The 21,578-nt window shown below is 33.8% G+C and overlaps 2 protein-coding genes across 5 annotated transcripts; one reads left to right on the top strand and one right to left on the bottom strand.

The window, feature by feature from the left end:
- Positions 1 to 2,299: 2,299 nt before the first annotated feature.
- LOC130802780 (uncharacterized) lies at positions 2,300 to 11,470 on the bottom strand. Of its 3 annotated transcripts, XM_057666848.1 has the most exons (11): positions 11,327 to 11,470; positions 10,754 to 10,842; positions 10,097 to 10,248; positions 9,808 to 9,996; positions 9,150 to 9,326; positions 7,793 to 7,977; positions 7,099 to 7,194; positions 6,112 to 6,157; positions 5,302 to 5,408; positions 4,377 to 4,475; positions 2,300 to 4,274 (listed from the first exon to the last, which is right to left on the bottom strand). In XM_057666848.1, the coding sequence occupies exons 3-11, from the start codon at positions 10,119 to 10,121 to the stop codon at positions 2,670 to 2,672; spliced, it is 2,529 nt and encodes an 842-aa protein (XP_057522831.1). In that variant the 5' UTR covers positions 10,122 to 10,248; positions 10,754 to 10,842; positions 11,327 to 11,470; the 3' UTR covers positions 2,300 to 2,669. The 3 variants fall into 3 exon arrangements, with proteins under 3 accessions (XP_057522831.1, XP_057522832.1, XP_057522833.1); XM_057666849.1 differs by lacking the exon at positions 10,097 to 10,248; XM_057666850.1 differs by lacking the exon at positions 10,097 to 10,248 and having other exon boundaries at positions 10,754 to 10,853; positions 11,328 to 11,376.
- A 1,352-nt stretch (positions 11,471 to 12,822) lies between these two features.
- On the top strand, positions 12,823 to 21,396 carry LOC130802778 (cysteine--tRNA ligase, chloroplastic/mitochondrial). 2 transcript variants are annotated; one of them, XM_057666843.1, is made up of 9 exons: positions 12,823 to 13,298; positions 14,956 to 15,019; positions 15,347 to 15,508; positions 15,743 to 15,913; positions 18,732 to 19,013; positions 19,116 to 19,241; positions 19,867 to 20,070; positions 20,844 to 20,945; positions 21,142 to 21,396. In XM_057666843.1, the coding sequence occupies exons 1-9, from the start codon at positions 12,898 to 12,900 to the stop codon at positions 21,376 to 21,378; spliced, it is 1,749 nt and encodes a 582-aa protein (XP_057522826.1). In that variant the 5' UTR covers positions 12,823 to 12,897; the 3' UTR covers positions 21,379 to 21,396. The 2 variants fall into 2 exon arrangements, with proteins under 2 accessions (XP_057522826.1, XP_057522827.1); XM_057666844.1 differs by having other exon boundaries at positions 13,223 to 13,298; positions 15,314 to 15,508.
- Positions 21,397 to 21,578: the final 182 nt, after the last annotated feature.

Here is a 21,578-nt window from a genome sequence, read left to right as displayed (position 1 = left end):
CTTTTGTGCGTATATAGAAGCCCAATTGTTTGGGCCAAATGGAGGGTCTCATATCGTATGAATCGTGAAAATTTGAAATGATTCAAACAAATTAACAACAAAATGAACGAAATAAGATAAGTTTCAACTTATTTCAAAAAGTAAGCGTGCAATTTCTAGACTTGTGATTTGGGGCTATTTTCAGTTAGTAATTGCGAACAGGTCAAAAAAAAAACAAACTAGTTGTCCCAGTACTAACTGGGAACATCGTTGACTTTTTTTTTGCCCTGTTCGCAGCATGCTCCACAAATACGCACAGGTCAAAAAAAGACAAAGTTGTTCGCAGTTAGTAACTGCGAACAGCTAGTTTGTTTTTTTTGACCTGTTCGCAGTTACTAACTGCGAACAGCCTAAAACCATAGGTTTAGGAATTACACGCTTATTTTTGAAAATAATTTTAAATTTATCTTATTTTATTTATTTTATTGATAATTTATCTTATTCATTTCAAAATTTCATGAATTGTGATTGTCACCATCGCGAAGAAAAACAAAATCCCTCTTCCTATGTCATTAATAGAATTGTTTGACCATTATGGATGACTCCCTTAATATAATGCCATTGTGCCTCTTACAACATGACTAATAAAGCCATATGATATCCTTTTATCTCAATGTAAGTGTCTCATTTTTTATCTCAGTCTCATTTTCTTATCAAGTCAGTTTATTATAAGTGTTTAATTTCCTTACTTTTTTGTTTGAGCCCAACAAGATTCTCCCACTTTAATTTCTAGAATGTTTTCCAATTATAGTTAAGTTTGTGTAAGCTAAAGGGTGTGAATAAGAAATAAGAAATATGAGTGGATCTTAGTTAGCTAAGTTGGTAAAAGTATATACAGAATGGGATTCATGAACTCATGAATCATGATCTTATTTTATTTCTTCTATAATATTTGTCCTTTGTTAGTTTTACACAAAGATTAACTAAAAACATGTAATTTTATATATATATATATATATATATATATATATATATATATATATATATATATATATAAACTAATAACATAACCTGAGAATCCTGATTATTAGAAACTAAAAAATATGTATTTTGTGCATTTTTTTTAATTTGTCTGATTTGCCTTTTTAGTGTTCAAAAGCACGTCTACAAATCTTTAAAAGTCCATTTGGTAGGTGTTAATAAATGGTGGTAATGGGAATGAAAAAACTAGTGTAATTTTGGTTGAAAAATATTTTGGCTGTTTTGATGGCCGTGCTTGTACAACTTTAATCATCTCAATTTTTTTATAAAATTCATTTCAGTGCATTATTATTGGGAGATGTGGCATTAGGTGGCAGTGGAAATTTGTAAATAAAAATATTTTTTGTGATCAAATTTCATTACCATTGTAATGATGTGAAACTTTGGATGAAATTTCACAGTATAAAATCATTTCTTTTACCACCATTTAATATCACTAACCAAACGGACTGTAAATGTTATTACATTAGATCCCATCATCCCAATGACATATCAAAAACATTAGAATGAATGATATAATTTAGAATTTCAGTTTGAGAATTACATGGATTTAATCTCGCATTAATTTAGACAAAATACTCTTCAAGTACAATTTTTTTTATTAAAAGGTAACAGAAGTAAATGTTAAAACTTTCAAATGGCTTCTTTGTATATAATATGCTCTCAATATTCTTTGTTTCAATTTAACTTTGATCATTTTTCATTTAACATTACTTAAAACTTACGATCACATATGTTTTCTAGTATTTGTACCTTTACAACTTTTAATGATTATAAACTCCATAATTTTCTCATCAGCTCAAGTGTTCAATAAAAGTGATAGTATTCTCATATATAATTCATAATTACCCATACAAATAAAATTCTTGTTCTTAGTATCCTATTTATAATTTCCCTCTAGATTCTTTATAGAAAAAACTTTTGAAACCGTGAAAAATGTTTTGCACAATTGTCTTGTACATTTTAGTAGACATGGGTATGAGCTGCGGTCTCTCTTCCCTCTCCAAACCCTGATCATGATTGTCTATGAGCAGGATACACCGGGTATGATGATCATGATGATTTTAGTAGACATGGGCAAAATTTTGACCATTAAACCTATTCAATTCACAACAAATAATATACGTTTTATTAGCAAGAATATGAACTTGGCAATAATGAGACCAAAAGTCGTCAAACCAATAAAACCAAAACAATTAGAAAAGAGAAATAAATAACTGAAGAAAAAAGTGAAATAAAAAATTCATAAAGAGTATAAAGGCAGAAGAGTACTATTTCCTTTTGGATCATTAATTTTTCATAAATCTGCTGATTTTACAGTAATGGCACAGCTGTTGTCTGCTGCTCGCAAGGCCCCCTGTGAATTTTTGCACTAATAAAGCCATTTCCTATGCTAGCATTCTACAAGGTTATATAAACCATTATACATTGTATTAAATAACACATGAATTCTAGAGAACTGTAAACTGATACAAAAGGAACATTAGATGATTCATCATCATCGTACCCAGTGTATCCCGCCAATAGGAAACTATGATTAGGGTCTGAGAAGGAAATGAGTAAACTCATACTTATAAAAGACGATGCGGCCAAAGAATCCCTTGACTCGAGAAAATTCTCAAAGAGAGTGGTTCCTGCACCGAAAAGGCTTATCTCTGATAAGGGTGCAAGTTGGCAGCAAACGGTGAAGGAGCATAAGGGAATATTGATTGGCGACAATCCTGAGATCTCTCCGACTCAGTCGGATTTCTATGAGAAACAGTAGGAGGATAAGCCTGATGGTGAGGCGTTATACTTTCTGGTCTAGAGGACAAACTATACAGACGAGGCGATTGGAACATTGGAGTAGCATGGTAGTTAATCTCAGTATGATGTGTCTCTGCTCGAAATCCTGCTGGTTGGCTGTTTAAAGAGGAGTAGCTCGGTCTTGCAGCATGTGTTCTCTCTGGTATAAAACCTCCAAAACCTCGTGTCAGGGGATTAGAATGTGAATATGGCGGGTCTACAGGTAACTTTGGAGGAGTATATCTTGATGTCTCGACATGAGCTTTGACTGATCTAAATCCTCCACAACCTTGTGAATGTAGATGTTCAGTATAACGAAGTGATTGGTTTGATGGAAAACTAGAAGCAGCATGGTTAAATGTTTCAACGTGAGCTCTCTCAAGTCTTAAACCTCCATAACCTGAAGCAGGAGGTTGAAAGGGCGGATAATTTTGTGCAGCATGCCTCGACTTCTCAGCATGAGTTAGGTCTGGCCTAAATCCTCCATAACCAGAAACGGGAGGAAAAGGCGGACAAATCTGTGCAGCGTACCTCGACTTCTCAACATGAGTTAGTTCTGATCTATATCCTCCAGAATCTTGGAAATGTTGGTTTGAAAAGGAAAGCGGTTGGGAAATTCTTTGTGGTCCAACTCCTCTACGCTGTTCAATGGGCGGGTTAGCTAGAGAATATTGTTGGTTTACCGGGAAACTTGAAGCAACGTGACTTGAATTCCCAGCATTAGATATCCGGGGTCTATATTCACCGGAGCCTTGATTGAGCAAAATACTAGATGGTTGGCCAACCTGAAAAGTTGGAGCAGCATTCGTTTTAGTTTTAACGTCAGCAATATTAGGTGTGAATTCTCCAAAGCCTTGTGGACATGATTTCTCGGTGTGAATCCCCCGCGACTTGTCTAATCCTTGTAAAGATGTTAAAATTACACTGTTTGAAGCCTCTGGATGCATTTTTCTCCCGGGCAGCTTATTCTTTTTTACCTTTTGTAGCTTTATCGCCTTTATCACCTTTTTTACCCTACCAGTCGCTGAGAAACTCACAGATTTCGTACTAAGAGGAACATGCTCGCCTTGTTTTCCTTCTACAAGACGTGATTTCTGAGTTCGAGTCTCCTCCAACTTACCCTGTTTTAGCTTTTTTACCCTTCCTGTCACCGAGGGACTTGCAGATTCCGTTAAAAAAGAAATATCCTCCTCTTGTTTGCCTTCTCCCTCAGCTGTATCCTCCAATGCAAAACGCTTTTTTTTCTTCTTTTTAGCTACTTTCGAATAATTGATGCTTCCAATTGCATTCTTTTGTCTCGGTTCAACTCCACAAAATAGTTGGTCTTTTAGTTGCGCGGCATCAATATTTCCCTTGGTAAATGACTGAATTAGCTTTAGAGAACGACAGATGCATGAATATATCTTGTTCAACTTAGCTGGTTTCACTGCTCTCGCAGTATTCTCAGATCTGTCTGTAAAATCCTCAATCTGCACAATGGGCAAGTTTGAAGTCATAGAACCAGCCATCAGCATCCTCAACGAAAATGACGGGCACAACATTCAGAATTCAGATGATAGAGAGCAACTTACTCTTATAGCCCCAGCTGCTTTCCAGTTTACAAATTTCCATGACCCCTCATAGGTACTAGCACAAAGTCCCCTCTTCCAATATGTTTTCACTGATTCAAGCTATAGTGACGGTTAAAATTATTATAAACAGGTATTAAACAAGATACCATCATCATCATATCATACCCAGGGTATCCCGCTCATAGGAAACTATGATCAGGGTCTGGGGAGAGAAGGAAGGCAACAACTCATACTCATAAAGGAGAGTCCGGCGAAAAAGTGTTTCGGCTTGTATTAAACAAGATATGAACCGTATAAAGATTTTTTAAAAGATTCCAAAATTGCACACAAAGTTTTCAGTAAAATGAGACCTGCTTGTAATTTATTTTACAGGGGGATAGAGTACGAACAGTCTAGCTTTTTTAGTTTTTTTTTTTGAGCAACTCTTTGGAGTGCAGAGGGAACTGATAGTCGGAAGATGTCAGTATAGATCTTTCATCACACCTTCCTTTTCAAATAGAAGAGTGTTCAAACTTCAAAGGTTTGTAATATGTAGCATACACCCCTGTCCCTCTGAGTTTGCTGCAACTGATATTTCAGTGCGTCCAACAAGATTTGCTACATTTCCTTTTTTACGAAATGACCCCACAGTTTTGCTTCAATTCTCATCCTCATTTAATTCTTTTTTCATCTCATGCACACATTAAAACCTTTTATCTTATTCTCAAAATCCAACCAAAAATAAAAAAAAGCAAGAGTTTGCATTTGTAACAAACTCAGGGGGATTAATGAGTATAGAACAGCGTACACTTTAGTTTAGAAACAGAGAAATTTAATATGTTGGATTAGATATAAAGACTTGTATTGCCAACAAATTATTTGTAAAACATGTCTTATAAGTTAAAATTTGGATACGGGCAGTAACATAATTCAAAACCATAATTACCTTAACCAACAGAGATACAAAGAGCTCAGCGAGAGATTCTCTATTACTTTCCCCGTAGTTATAAAAACTAGGAATAATTTTCTCGACAGCCACAAGGTCCATCCCATCTGCGTATGAAAAGTAAAATAACATATCAACACCAAAATGCGAGATTATGGACTGTCCTCAACCCAGCAACAGCATATACTGTGAACAATGATATATAAACATAATAATGTTTATAGCAGAACAAAAGGTTGTCAACTAAAATCGAATGCCACAAATGCAAGCTTTTTCGGTCTGGCTAAGGCAATTGCACTTGGCACTTGGAAGCTGTCCACAGCGCCTTAGCTAGAGCCAGAATATTGTCCTTAATGATTACACATCTGACATAAATATATCACACACTGAGAATGAGGTAGCTACCAACCACCCCCAGCTCTTATTTATTTCACTAAAAATGTACTTTCTGATAATATGAAGTGAAAATTTGTCATGAATAGGTTAGTTAGAGGGATAAGAATCAAGTATAAAAAGAAGGGGAAGGGTAAGAGATATTCAATCATTTGGTAACAGATTTTCGATGAGCTCTTGACTCACTTTATGGTCTCCAAAAAACGAGTCAAGAACTCATCCAAAATCTATTACAAAATGATTGCATATCTTTCTCTTACCCTTCCCCTTCTAATTATACTATTTCCCTCTACTTTTTATTCCTCTAAGGCTCTAACTAACCAGTTACTAATTATTACTTATCAAGCAATTCCTAAATGACCCCTCCAAAGCCATTTATGAAATGATTTCTAGTGGTGAACCGTGGAAAACAATTACCTTTGAAAATGGCAGAAAATGGAGGCAATATAGGGACGTCTCGAGTCTGCAAGAATTCATGAAAGTGAATTTAGAGGAGAGGAGAAAGTTTTTAATTAGAGATATCATTATGCGGTTAAAATAGTTTGTGTAGTTTTAGTGCCTTAGAACATGAGAATGTCTTAGCTTTTGATCTTGATCTTCTTCAAAACGGTCTTTTTGTGAGCTAATGCTTGTGAAGACCCCTCTATGTAGTATGTAGGCAACTCTGATTTGCATATACAATTCTGGTAATCCCAGACTTGGATAAGGCCAAAGCTCACTATTTTGAAAATAGTGAGCACTGGCCTTTATTTATTTAAGTCTAGGATTACCAGAATTGTATATGCAAATCAGAGTTGCCTACATGCTACATAGGGGGGATCTTCACAAGCATTAGATCAGAAAAAGACTGTTTTGAAGAAGCATTAGCTCAAAATAGTGAGCTCTAGGGATGAAAATCCTCTTGTTTAGATAGCAAAAAGAAAGGGGGAGGGGTTTGGAAGGAAGGGATTTGGAAGGATTAAGGCTCTTAATTTTATTAACATCAAAATCTCTCCATAAGAGGAAAGATTTGGAAGGAAAATGAATCTTTCTTTCTTTTCCCTCCTCTTTCTTTTCCCCTTCCTTTCCCTTCCTCTCCTTCCCCTTTCCTTCCTTTCTTTTCTCTTCTAATTTGCTATCCAAACATCGTGTAAGTTTGGAATTACCGGAATTGTATATGCAAATTAGAGTGGCCTAAGTACTGCATGGGGGGGATCTTCACAAGCATGAGCTCACAAAAAGACCGTTTTGAAGAAACAAGATCCAAAGTTAAGACATTCTCATGTTCAAAGGCACTAAAACTACACAAGCTATTTAAACTGCATAATGATATCTCTAATTAAAACTTTCTCCTCTAATTTCACTTTCTAAAAAGCATGTTAGAGGTGAAGTTAATTTTTTTAGATAACAAAATAATCCTCAAACCTGCAAATGAAATGCTGCTAACAATATAAGTGATATAGAATTAAGTGTTCCATCTTTCGAGCTGTTGATATCATGCGCCTTAGCCCAAGCTTTAATCTGCATAATTGGTAGCATATGAAAAGGTTTAACAGATAGCATGGTTAATACCATTGCTCTGTGTTTTTCTAGTTTTCAATTTCATGATACTGCAGAAATAAAGTAGTATGTAAAAAACAATTGCACATGTCAGCTGCCAACTAACTGAAAACCCCAAATTCATCCAATAAATTTATTAGCCTAATCAGAATATCTGTTATTCTTTCAAACAAGGCATTCAACTTCAAAGGTGTTGGCATCCAGTAAAAAGTCAACTCCATTCAGTTAAGTGTATCCTATATTATTCATCTTAAAAACACATTCTAGCTTTTCTATCATTTTTAGATAGGAAAAAAAATACAATGCTAGTGGCGAATAAAAGGCATAGAGAAAGGGAGATCAAACAAGACACTGAATAGCATCAAATTCCCAACGCGTCAAATGTAACTTTTAAGCATCATGTCACCATGATATGTGACCAACTTCTTGTGGCTGATATCATTTACAACCTTACAAGTATCACTACCTTACAGTTTGTTGAGAAGTGTTTAAACAAGCTACTTTCGTTCTAATATCAAAGCGATAATGTAGATCACTCAAAATGAGAGAGTTCACAAACCATAAAACTTAGCTTTCGAAACCTTTCATCAATAGCCGAAATCAGGCGCACAATGTGGGATTTGGCAATACCATCCCTGTTTCCAACAGAGAAATCACAATCAATTCCAGACCCTCGATCAGTAACTTTTAATACAGGGACCCTGGCCGACAAGATCAGCTCCACAGTTGTAATATGCCCTGCCTCTGCATATCGTTGAGGTGGTCTGTGGTCAATCGAGCATGGAAACAAGATACTAAAGCAATGATAACTACTGGATGTAGGAGAATTTGCTGACTTGAGCAAAACAAAAAGATCAGAAAACATCACATGGTAATGAAGCATTTCTTGTTTAGATACAAATTGTCTTGGGGAATATTAGCCCCAATCCCCAGGTTCGATTAGCTTTTAAAATTTCCAATACCATCTACCATGGCCATACATTAACATAGAATTCTATGCAGGTTGTTTCCACAAAAAATATTTACCATGCTACAACATCCAGAGATAACCAAAGCTTCAAATCACTAATAACAACTTTCTCAAATTATAATACTCTTGTTCCAAATATAACAACAAAGAGAATGCCAAAGCCTTAATGCCAACAATATGAGATTTGCTACAAGAACCAAAACATATCAATGTGAAATATCGCATCTGATAAAGATTAAACTTTTTTAACGTATCTATAATAGAAATTTATAATTAAAAAAATCAATTCTGATCCCATATCTATGATACACTCTAGGATTCTTGCACAAGCTATCTCTAGCTAATTTATAAGCTTCTTCAACAAGCATTTATTTGAGCTAGTTTCCACTAATTCCTTAATGATATCTTCTTGCAACTCTCCCTTTTAAGATATTACTAATTGAGTTATTATGTAGCTCCTGTCATGCCTCTCCTAAAGGTCAATACATAGCAATAATCTACTTTTTAGTACATGTAGTACCTAAATGTTCCCTTAGTGGATAGCCATTCAATCAAAGAATTTTCAAACAAAATCATCAGTATGTACCACTGTACAACTCCATACAGTGATAAAAGGACAACAACTAATATTTGGCAATAACTCTAGTCCATATGACTATACAGTATACTTTACACACATGCGTGATCACAATTAAAACCACTGAAAGTATTGGTGCTCATATCCCTCCCTCCCCCCCCCCCCCCCCCCCCCCAACCACACACACACATACACACTAAATTACACAGATTTTGAATAGACAAAAAATGGAAATTTTGAATAGATGCAATACATACATTACATAAATCACACCATGACCTATAATAAGAATATTAAGTAAGCATGTCTTAAAGAATTAACTATGAGGCAAAAACCATTAAGTAAAAGAATATTTCATAGATTATTTACTTTGAAGTTTATAAAATTTATTCGCAAACTTCCTCAAAGTCTTAATTTTTGTCCGACGATCAGCCTCAAACACCTTGTCGCTGAAATTTATTGATAAATCAAGATCACTTCTAGCATTGAACATATCCATCAAGAATGAGCCAAAGCTCTCCACAGTAGGACAATTACCATGATAACCTGAAACAAAAGATCAGTCCTAAACAATTATAACGAGAAACATGAAAAGCCGATTTGCCTAAGATTCAGACTTCTGAAACCTTTGATTATGTTCATTGGCAGAATATGGTTTACAACAGAAAACCCTGTCAAGCATCTAATTAATCAGCTTCATTGACAGAAAACAATACAAAGCTCTCCATATGATATCACGAGAAACATGCAGAAAAACAAGAATAATCAATATCAAATCATGCACACTTCTAACCAGTTTGGTATGGATGATATGAAATTTTGACCAGTACATACATTCAAGAAGCATCATTTAGAAATCACAAGATTTTCCCACCATAATCATGCTATAGAACATCTAAAAATACGAGATCAACAAACAATATACTACCTCTTATTCCACTAAAAGAGGTTTAGAATAATTTTTTACAACGAAACCACTTGAGTACTGGGAAAAAGTAAACATACACAAAGAAGATGGTAAACTTACCATACATTTCCTTCGCAATTTCATTAAAAATACGAACCATATCTCTTCTATTGGCATAATCTTCGGGGCTGGGGCAACTAGTTTCATAAACATTATTCAGTAGTGTATCAAAAGCTAGTAATTTAGAAAACAGAACTTGGTTCTTCTGAAGTCCCAATATCTCCTGTGCCTTAACATCCAACAGCAAATCTGAAACAACAACAAAATTAACACTGCTTTAGAAGATTTCCCAAAGTTGACCACAAAACAACTTCTATTTCATGCACATGACTCCAATAATAACACCAACCATCCATAATATATGCTTCTAGCATTTGAACACCACATGATCTCCATTTAAATTTAAGTCTATACAACCCGGTGCATAAAGCCTCCACGGAGAGCAAGCGTTCGGCTCCCTTACCACATAGGTGTAATGGAGTCAAACTATGCCCAACATTTCTGCAAATACATGACCTTTTAGTAAAAAAAGCGATATCTGAACCTCTGTACTAAGGCAGTCTTTAATAGTGGATAATGAGAATTAGGTTTTCTCTCGGTTGGAGGCTTAGAGCGAAGGTAAGATCTAAGGTTCGATTCTCACCTGGCCCTTCCATTACGTAATATAAAAAAAATAACAGATAATCAAGAGACATAAACAGTAATCTGCTAAAACCAAATTAAACAGCAGTAGCATTTGCACTATTCATGCATGTTTGATACTTTAATTAACTTCTATTTTATTTTTCTAATGTGATGTTCTCTTCTCACTAATAAATACAAAAATCACTAACAAAATCCATAATTATGGTAATTAATACTCCTATATCCCATTGAATTTGACAAAAGTATTTATGTGAGAGTTTTTAGGACAAAAGTTGCAAATTTAATGTAACAGAGTATAGTATAATCATGAATAAAGTATAAGCTAAGGCAATGAAACAGTTGCATAACATATACCACTCACCTCCCGCCATACTTGCCAGTTGCCACAAGTAGCACTAATGTTTCTGTATCATTTATACTACTTTTCAAAGTCTAACTGATAATATACCCCTGCAATAAGCAGAAATAAATAAAATAGCCATTAAAATATATCAATATTCCATCACAAAATCACAAAATAAGATAGTATGAAAACCCATCATTTTTAGTAAAGTATATACTATGAAGTACCATCAAATTTGATCTAAACAGAATAATACAAGACAAAAAGCATTCAAAATTTGCAGTAATTGAAGAAAACGCAAAGAATAATGTGTTTATTCAATGAGAATTTAACAGAGCAATAGGTTTACGCTAAATTGAAGATGAAAAAGAAACCCAAATTTGTTAAAATTGTATACCCAACACTTACCGCAAAATCAATTGCAAATTGATATAGATCTACATGGAATTGAAAATGATATGAAGTATTTAGAGGATGATTTGAAAACATGAATTTGCTAATGAAATTAGAGTTGAAATTGCAAAGAAATAAGTTTTTAGTAATTTGTTTCAAAGAACAATTGGAATCAAGATTGAAGAGGCGGAAAATTACCTGGAAAATCGATTAGGGGAAAGGGAAGCAACAAGCAACAAGCAACAAGCAACAAGTTTTAGACATATAGCCTCATAGCCTCGTAGGAGTAGTTAGTAAATTGATCCATCGACCCCCTATATTCATTCGGATGGATCAATTATAAATTTTTTTTTAATTAGCTTAAAATCGAATTTTTGTGTCCATAGTGATTTTAATAACATTGCAAATATTTATACAAAATTATTAAATATTAAGTTGGATTTGTTTTTAACATCTCTAAATTGTACATACTTTATTCTAATCAAATGTTTTATTTGTCTTTTATAGTTATTGATGTATTATTTTAATTTTAAATATTTATAATTGAGCTTTATAAAACATTATAAAATGTTGATGTTAATAAAATTTACTTCCTCCGTTCTACTTTACTTGCTACATGTGACTTTTTACTCAATCCAATTATTATTTTGATCATTTACATATTGAGATATACTTCTAAAAATGTCAATATCAAAAAATTATAAAAAGAGAATATTATAAAAATATTCGATTAAAGGATTCAAGTAAAATCCCACTTAACTATATTTTTCCTCGTACATTAGCCACAATATATAAAATAAACTTGATCGATAAATAGTATTAATAACCGCAATATAGCGAATATTTTCGAATGGAGGAAGTATATTAAAATGAACCACATAATATCTCACTTCACTATCTTCTAACTTATAAGTTTAAAACACGTATAGTGATGAGTGAATAGTATAAAAAAAAGAAACATTAAATCAAAATAGTACAAAATACAAAATATCTTAGGTTTCAACTTTCTACTATAAACAACCTCAAGACAAGACTAACCAATAATAATGTGTATCATGTTTACAATAGTCTTTAAGACTCACTTGACTTTTATGTGTGCTTTTAATTTGTCAATTAACATTCTAAATATTTGAAATAAATTAAGAAAGAAGTGTAAATCATAACTTAATTTTGTGAATGAAAATTGAGAAAGAAGTGTAAATAATAATTAAAAATAAAAATAAAACGCATTTGATAAGACATACTAAAAAGGAAAATAGACAAATTTAATGGGGATATAAAGAAAGAGTACTAAAGAATTAAAATCTCTAACCGAATCATGACTCAACTCAGAAGTCGAATTTTTTCCGCACAAATTCTTTTATGAGAAAATCTCATCGTGAAATGTAAATTATACGTGGGTTAAATAACCTAAAAATACAAACTGTTAGCATATTAACTTATTATTTTAAGGTTATCTTACAAATTAAAAAATGATTAATTTCCTTTGACTTACTTTTATAACTTAGGCAAATCAAAAATAACCTCCAACACCCAATAATAACATAAAGAGGTAGTCCAAGTAATCAATAATAATTTGTAATATTCAAATCACATATACATGGAAGAATTTGATAGAGGGCGTTTTAGGATTTTAATTTATTTTTTATATTTATATTATTAATATTTATTTTTTTATGGGATCGAAAATTCTGATAACATGAGTGGTAGGAGTTATACACAGATGACAAGTGAAAACGGCTGAGTTTGTAAAAATCACATCTTGAAAAATGGTACTCCTTGTGAGGTTCTGTAAACCCTTTCTCCCACCCCATCTTTCCCCTCTTTCTTTCTCCAAAACCGCACTTCAATTCCCTTCTCAATTCTCCAAAAACACCAAAAACTACGCAATCCACAAAAGGGTTCGTTTGTTTTCTACATTGGGTTGTTCTCAGGCTTCTATCAATGGTAACAATACCAATAATAATTTGGTGGGTGATTCCAATACTGGGGAATTAGAGAGTGGAATCAAGAAAGAATTTTGGTTGTTTAATACAATGAGTAGGAAAAACGAGTTGTTTAAACCTAAAGTGGATGGCAAAGTTGGAATGTATGTGTGTGGAGTTACTGCTTATGATTTTAGTCATATTGGTCATGCTAGAGTTTATGTTACCTTTGATGTTCTATACAGGTGAAACCCTTCATCTATTTTGATTTTTAGTGATTTAATTTTTGTTTGAATGATCTTTTTTTGTGATTTTTTTTGATGTTTATAATGTAAATTTGAGATTCTATTAATGGGTATTGAATTTATTGGACATTAATGAAATTTTGATGTTTATAATGAATAGGAAATGGTGTAAATTGGGTTATGCAGCTAAAATTATACTATGTTTTATATGTAAAAGATGCATACTTTATTGCATTTCAACTAGAAATGTAACTCTTTTTTGATGCTTATAATGTATATTTGAGATTCTATTAGTGGGTTTTGAATTTATTGGACATTAATCAATTTTGATGTTTATAATGAATAGGAAGTGGTGTAAATTGGGTTATGCAGCTAAAATTATATGTTTTATATGTAAAAGATGAATACTTTATTGCATTTCAACTAGAAATGTAACTTTTTTTTGATGTTTATAATGTATATTTGAGATTCTATTGATGGGTATTGAATTTATTGGACATCAATCAATTTTTGATGTTTATAATGAATAGGAAGTGGTGTAATTTGGGTTATGCAGCTAAAATTATATGTTTTATATGTAAAAGATGAATACTTTATTGCATTTCAACAAGAAATGTAACTCTTTTTTTATGTTTATAATGTATATTTGAGATTCTATTGGTGGGTATTGAATTTATTGGACATTAATCAATTTTTGATGTTTATAATGAATGGGAAGTGGTGTAAATTGGGTTATGCAGCTAAAATTATATCTTTTATGTGTAAAAGATGAATACTTTATTGCATGTTAACTAGAAACGTGAGTCCATATTTTGTTGAATGGATATCGTTTCATGATTTGATAATATAAGTTTGAGGTTGGATGATTTTCAATAGGGGAATATTGATTCTTGATTCTTTAAAACTTATGAATTTCATGTGGTTGTCTAAAATTCCCTCTTCTGTGGCATTTAGTATCATGTTTATGTCTTTGATATGTCTCAATTCTCACTGACATTAACGACCCGTTTGGTAATCGGTACTAAATAATAAGAATGGTAATGAAAATTTAGTGTAATTTTGGTAGAAATATTTCTTTACAAATTTAATAGCCATGTTTATTCTCCTTCGACAATCTCATATCTTTACAAAATTCATTCCAATGTATTACCATTTAAACATGTGGTATTATGTGGTAATGAAAAATTATGAACAAAAAAACTTTTATATGATCAAACTTTCATTATCATGGGAATGACATGATACATAGCATGAAAATTTACACTATAAATCATTCCCATCACCACCAATCAATACCGTTAACCAAACGGGCGGTTACTGCGGCTTAATGTAGTTTTTGTTTTTGGTTTCCTTGATTTTTAATTTTGATGCGTACTTGTGAAGTAACTAAATAAAAGAAATAGTATTGCGGCTGAATCTAGCCACCTTTCTGGAAATGAGAGAGAAATAATTGGATTTTTTCAATGATCAACTTTAATAATGGCAATAAGCAGTGAGATTGATATAATGTCTTTATTGTATGGCAAGATAGTGGTTGTTAGTTCGACTACCAGTCTACCACACACAATCATTTTCTCCTTGGCTTGTGAACGAGTTATTCAAATTTCGCTATTATGGCTAATTAGTGTTATTCCTGTGCTAACTAATTATTTGGCAGGTGTCTCAAGTATTTGGGTTATGAAGTCTTTTATGTTCGTAACTTCACTGATGTTGATGACAAGGTTAGCTTACCATTAAGAAGCTGCATTATGATATGTCAATGAATTTAGTTAAGCGTCTTCCTTTGAGTTTCTATGGCTATAAATTGAATCTGACCTACTATCCAGAATATTCCGCTATCTTCCTTCTAACTATTCCTCTTGGTACCGTCATGGATTTTATGTATGATTATAGCTTTGTCTTAATACTTAAATGCCACGGATCAGGCCCATTTATAATAGTGGTAGTTTCTTTTTTTTTTTTGCAGAACGCATTAATTAGTATGTGCCAATTGTGATCTTATATGTGTCTGACAGGATACCTGAGTGTGGAATTTTCAAATTCTGTAGATAATTGTTAGAGCCAATGAACTTGGAGAGAATCCAATATCACTTAGCAGTCGTTTCTGTGACGAATTTCTTCAAGACATGACTTTTCTTCATTGTTTACCTCCTTCAGTTGAACCCCGTGTCTCGGATCACATACCACAAATTATAGACATGATTAAGCAGGTATTTCCCTTATCAAAATCCCTATTACAATATGCTCCCTTCTGCCGCTCCCCCCTTTTGGTGGTGCCATGATATTGTACACAATAATCGGCGAAAAGCAATTTTCATTCTAGCTCAGAAGGATTGCATCTCTCAAACTATGAATGCTGTTTTTCTTACTTATGCTGTTTAACTTAATTTGGCAGAATAGATCTAAGTTTGCTGATATAATCCCTTTTTTTTTCCCGTTTGCAGATTATCGATAATGGTTTTGCCTACTGTGTGGATGGAGATGTTTACTTCTCTGTTCATAAGTTTCCTGAATATGGACGATTGTCTGGGCGAAAATTGGAAGACAATCGAGCTGGTGAGCGAGTGGCTATCGATTCAAGAAAGAGAGATCCAGCTGATTTTGCGTTATGGAAAGTAAGTACTAAAATTGCATTTGTCTATTATGTTTTTGAAAGTTTTAAGAAGTCTTGGTGTGGCAGAAGTGATTGTTGATTCAATAAATGCTGAATGTGAAGATATATTGCTGTGAAATTAGACCCACAAAATAAAGAAAATGGAAATGAGGGAGAAGAAACAAAGCCAACACACACACAAAACAAACAATGCAAGTACGACTTAAAAATGAGTGTTCTATAGGTACCTCAAGGTACTCTCCCCCACAGAATGTAATTTGTATTTCTCAATGATAATCGAATAATTGTATTAAGAAATCACTCATAAACACACTCTTTAAGTGCTTGGATACAACTCTCAACATTGCAACGGAATTTCTGTACATACATGCTCTCTTACTCCTCTTAATGGTTTGACAACCAAGATGACTTTGCTTGCCTCTACCAATGCTCTTCCTTTGACCTTTGGATCCATCTTTAGATACCTAACCAGTCAAAGGAATCAATCCTAAGAGTCTCCAAAGTCGTCACGCATGGAAAACGCAAAAACTGATGCCCTAACCCATTTTGCTTGTTTGAGCAAATTTTCCCTTCTGCATCATTCTTCTATTCTTCTATGCAATGGCCACTACTCATTGGGCTACTTTCCATCGCAAAAGCATCCCCATTTCCATGCTCAATTGTCCCTTGAACATGCCAACTTAACAAACTTTCACTTTGGCTCAATATTGCTAATTTGAACTTTGTCAATCTTTAATTATTTAAGTCTTCACTCATGAAAGCTTTTTCTAAGTTTGTTTGATAATGTTGGTTTTGAAAGCTCGAGACCAATAAACAAAGTAGAGGTTGCAAGAATTATAAATAAGGTGGAGATGGAATAAGCTTTAAAGAAAATGAAACAGAAAAAACTAGATCATAATGGTATTCCCTATTTTACCTTGAAAATATTTGAGGTAGATAGGATTGATTTGGTTGATTAGCATCTTTAGCACAATATAAAGAACAAATAAGATGCCAAAAGATTGGATTTATTATTAAACGAAAAAAGGGGATGAACAATATTATTCTGGCTAGTAATTAAATTTATGAGTCACACCTTTATTAAAAATTAAATCTTTCCTTATTAAAAAACTCATGAGTCACACTATGAATTATAGTTGCGAGTAAAGGAACAACACCTTCAAAGATGCACCATATTTTCAAAAATCAATTTGTTTTATGCTAGCATGATATACCATATAAACTTCCAATTTAATGTGCCAACAAATGGAGTACTATACTATAAAGAAAAAGAATTTGTATTTGATTTTTATCTAACTGGAGATGGCATGTGATAACGTGCTATAGAAAGTACTTCAATGAGTTATGAGAAAAAAAGTTTGCCAATTTGCCACATAAGTTTACAAGTATGGTCCAAAATGTGTACAAGAAAGTACAAATCAATGTCAAGTTATGTGGAAGGTGACAGAAGATTTCACAATCACGATTAGTGTACATCAAGATTGTGCTTTAGTTACTATCTTGTTTGAGCAGTTCAAGATGAGGTTACAAGAACAAACAATTAGGAAGAGGTTTCATGGTGCATATTGTTCACTTACAACATTGTATCAGTGGGAGAAACTAGAGGTGGGTCAATATTAAACTGAAGATATAGGCGTATGGTAAAATCAAAAGGATTTAAGCTAAGTTGAAATCAGACAAGTACATAGAATGTCGTTTTGGCATAAAAGATCATTGTAGATGCATTGTAAAGTTAGATATGAGAGAGCCCCTCCTAAGTGAATGCTTTATGTTTGTGCTCAATTTTTTCGCAGAAAGGAGTTATTGATAGACTTTATCTCATTAAGCATAGGATATATTGTATGTCGCTCAAATGGAGAGTTGCGACCAAAATATTATGCGATCAAGATGTGCCATTAAGGTTAAAGGAAATATATAAATCATGAATGTTGGGCTTTCAGAAGAGATTATTTTAGAAAGATAGGGGCAGTTGAGATGTATATGTTATGCTAAGAAAGATGAAGGAACATACCATAACAAATAAAGCTCAAAATAAACATAAGAAAGGGTTTTGGAGAGTCGTATGTATTGCAAACAATATAAGGGAAAATCATTTACATTAGTTTTGTCATGTTTGAAGAGCTTTAGTAAGAAAGAGGTAAGATGTAAGTAACTTGTTGACGGGAGTAAAGTGTAATATGAATTGAGATTTACAAGGGTATGTGTCATTGGATAAGACTGTACTCAGGTTGAGAATATATACAATGATCATTAGAATATATTTTGTTAGTGACCAATTAATCTATATTAGCAACGATTACCCATAATTTTTGTTTTGATTCTTGTAGCCGACCCCCCAAACTAAGTTTTTAGCATTATTGCTATTGTAATTTCATTTTAATCCTTAAGGAAGTAGAATAAAGAAGCTTTGAACACCTTCACATATGATTTTGCGGTCAATGCGGCCTATATTTCGGCTGTGGTGAATTCAAAAATCTTTATGATACGATGATACAAACTTGTTTTTGTGCTATTCTTTGTTCTCAAATGTCGCTTTGGTGAATCCTTACTGAATTCGTTGTCATTTTAGTGCTCTCTATTTCCCCACTTACCTTTAAATGTTCAGATCTAAAACATGCAAACAACATTGATATTTTTTTGTAGTAAGCATGCTTCAATAAATCAGCAGCCTGCATATAGCAAGCTGCTGTTGTTAGTGTAGTCGATTTCAAAAATTCGATCCTCAAAATATCGGAAGTTGCATCAAAATTTCGCAATAGCTGTTGCTTTGATTTTGTGCCTTTTGATCTATGATTTTTTATCAATGTATACTTGTGCAGACTGCTAAAGAAGGAGAGCCCTTTTGGGAAAGTCCATGGGGTCCTGGAAGACCCGGCTGGCATATTGAATGTAGTGCTATGAGTGCTGCTTATTTGGGGTACAATTTCGACATACATGGTGGTGGGATGGACCTTATGTTTCCTCACCATGAAAATGAAATAGCTCAAAGCTGTGCTGCTTGTAGTGAAAGTCATATAAGGTATTGGGTTCATAACGGATTTGTCACTATTAATTCAGAGAAAATGTCCAAATCTCTTGGAAACTTCTTTACAATCCGTCAGGTAAAAAGTTTTATCTAAATGTATTTTTCAGCGCACTATTTTATTCTCAAATTTGTCTTTTTTGGTTGGTGTAATAATCTGTTAAGCTCTCGGACTTGCCAGGTTATTGAGCTTTATCACCCACTTGCCTTGAGACTCTTCTTGATAGGAACTCACTATCGTTCTCCAGTAAATTACTCTGATGTATTACTAGAAACTGCTTCAGAACGCATTTTTTACATCTACCAGGTATCGCAGCTTCAATATAACGTTGTTGCTAGGGGTGTTCATTAACGGGTACCCGGCATTTCGGGTACCTAAAAAGCCGGGTACCTGGTTATTCGGGTTCTTTTTTTAACGGCCCGTGTCCCGGCCTAATTTATCCGGGTACCCGGATAAGTCGGGTCGGGACACCGGGTACCCAGTTTTATTTGTGGTAGTTTTATATTAACGTATAGGAGTATACATCAAATTTGATAAATGGACTACATATCCAGGACATGACCCGACTCGCACTTTATAAATTTTTTTTTAAATTGACTCGTCATTTATCATTCGGGTCAAAGGGTCGGGTCAGTGGGTCGCGTTTTTGAACAGGCCTACTTAGTTGCATTCCTTTTTTGTGATGATAATAAGATTCTGAAACAGCCAATTAAATTTTCTTGTTGAACTTATGGCATGAGTTCTGACGCCTTTAAACTTAATGATGCTTTTTTTTTTTTATTCATTTAATGTTGCTTTTTTAAATTCTTCTCACTTTGATTTGGAATTTTTAGTTGCATGTGATTTGTGAAAAACTTAGATAGTATAGTTCTTAACTTCATATTCCTGGATGTTTCTTTTACAAATGTTGTTTAACGCAATCAATATGCAGACATTATACGATAGCCAAGTTCTTTTGAGTGCGCATGGGAGAGCTAATTTAAAGGACTCATTCCCCCCTGATATTGCAAGCTGCATAAACGATTTCCAAAATGGGTTTTTGATTGCGATGTTAGATGATCTTCACACGCCTGTTGTTCTTGCTGCACTTTCTGACCCATTGAAGACCATCAATGATCTTCTCCATACTCGTAAGGTACATCAATTTCTGGCTGATCCCTATTTTTTTCCGTCTATAAGTAAGATAAAGTTGTCATTATATTGTGTTATTGGACTGCGTCCCAATTAGAGGTGCTCAACGGGCTGGGCCGGGGCAAAATTGAAATGGGCCGGATTGGGCGGGTCATTTCAAATTTTAACAGATAAGGGCTGGTCAAAACCCGTTTAAGTTTGACCTACTTTGACACGTTTTTTAAAAGTTCATATAATAGATCAATCCGTCTCATGGTGAGACGACTTCAAAACAAGAAGTTCATAAGCTAAAAGTTTCTATTATTGGACTATTTAACCCAAGTATGAGGCATGTGGTGAGACCGTCTCATACAAGAATTTGTGATAATAGATTTTTTTATTCTACTTTATGGCCTGTTGGGTCGAACCACCTATGTATATATAATAATATCATATAAAAATATTTAAAAAGTGGTAAATTTTTTTTTCGCAATCAATTCCTATAACCATCCGACTCGGCCCGACCCTTTACACTAAGGCTCGTTAATGGCCCGACCCGTTAAAATGTGACCCGACCCTTGACTCGTTGGTCGACCCATCCCGTTTAACACCTTTAGTGCCAATCAGCCAAGTTACTTTAGTTTCATATAATTGTACTTATCTATGACTTCTATTTATTTCTACTATTCTATGTTCCTTATTCTTTACTCTATTATAAACTTAATAGGGGTGTGGCTTTCTTGTAATTGCCTCTAATGGGAAAGGCTTTTATCAATTTTTCAATATTTGACATTACAGGGAAAGAAGCGAGAGATGCGAATGGAATCACTTGCAGCCTTAGAGAAGACAATAAACAATGTTCTGACTATTCTCGGGTTGATGCCATCGAGTTATGCCGAGGTAGAAATCTCTGATATTTTATATTAATTGCAGCTCAAATCTCTGAAAGAAATGTTCAATTTTGTTTTGTTTTTGTGCGTAATCTTATACTTTATTTTTTTATGAAAGAGCAAATTGCACATACAAGTTGTAGTTTTCACTTTGCAACATTGTTTCGTGGGCAGCCCTTATATTATTCTATTTGATTCATGGGCAGGCTCTACATCAACTCAAAGAGAAGGCTCTGGTGCGTGCCAAGTTATCTGAAGCTGACGTTAAGAAAAAGATAGAAGAGAGAGACGCCGCGAGGAAAAATAAAGAATTTGAGAAGTCGGATGCAATAAGAAAAGACTTAGCTGTTGTGGGTATCGGTCTGATGGACAGCCCAGAAGGGACTACCTGGAGACCAGTACTTCCTACTGCACTACAGCAGGAGCCAGCAACGGCTAATTGAGTCATTGTAAAATGAGGATTTTCATAACATATCCAAGGTTGAAATCCCGGCAACAATCTACCCGGAAACAATAGGATTTTGTATCTGGGAAACTTTTCCGTCAATGAAACTTGAGGATGAGCATAGGATCTAGGGACCGACATTTTTGTTTTAAGGGGAACCATTTTCCCCGTATGATGAGTCTTGTTCACTAGTTTACC

The sequence above is a fragment of the Amaranthus tricolor genome, chromosome 16, assembly GCF_026212465.1.
Source record: "Amaranthus tricolor cultivar Red isolate AtriRed21 chromosome 16, ASM2621246v1, whole genome shotgun sequence".
In the NCBI taxonomy this organism is placed as follows: Eukaryota; Viridiplantae; Streptophyta; class Magnoliopsida; order Caryophyllales; family Amaranthaceae; genus Amaranthus; species Amaranthus tricolor.
Note: the sequence above shows the minus strand (reverse complement) of the source record. Positions and strands in the feature narration are given on the sequence as shown.

Excerpts from the sequence above, each read along its gene's own strand:
- LOC130802780 (XM_057666848.1), bottom strand. The coding sequence starts at position 10,121 with ATGCTAGAAGCATATATTATGGATG. Across the intron at positions 9,997-10,096 it reads AGAAGCATATATTATGGATG|ATTTGCTGTTGGATGTTAAG; the intron begins GTTGGTGTTATT and ends TTGTTGTTTCAG. Across the intron at positions 6,158-7,098 it reads TAGCAGCATTTCATTTGCAG|ACTCGAGACGTCCCTATATT; the intron begins GTTTGAGGATTA and ends GAATTCTTGCAG.
- LOC130802778 (XM_057666843.1), top strand. The coding sequence starts at position 12,898 with ATGGTACTCCTTGTGAGGTTCTGTAAACCCTTTCTCCCACCCCATCTT. Across the intron at positions 15,914-18,731 it reads CTGATTTTGCGTTATGGAAA|ACTGCTAAAGAAGGAGAGCC; the intron begins GTAAGTACTAAA and ends ATACTTGTGCAG. Across the intron at positions 20,071-20,843 it reads ATCTTCTCCATACTCGTAAG|GGAAAGAAGCGAGAGATGCG; the intron begins GTACATCAATTT and ends TTGACATTACAG.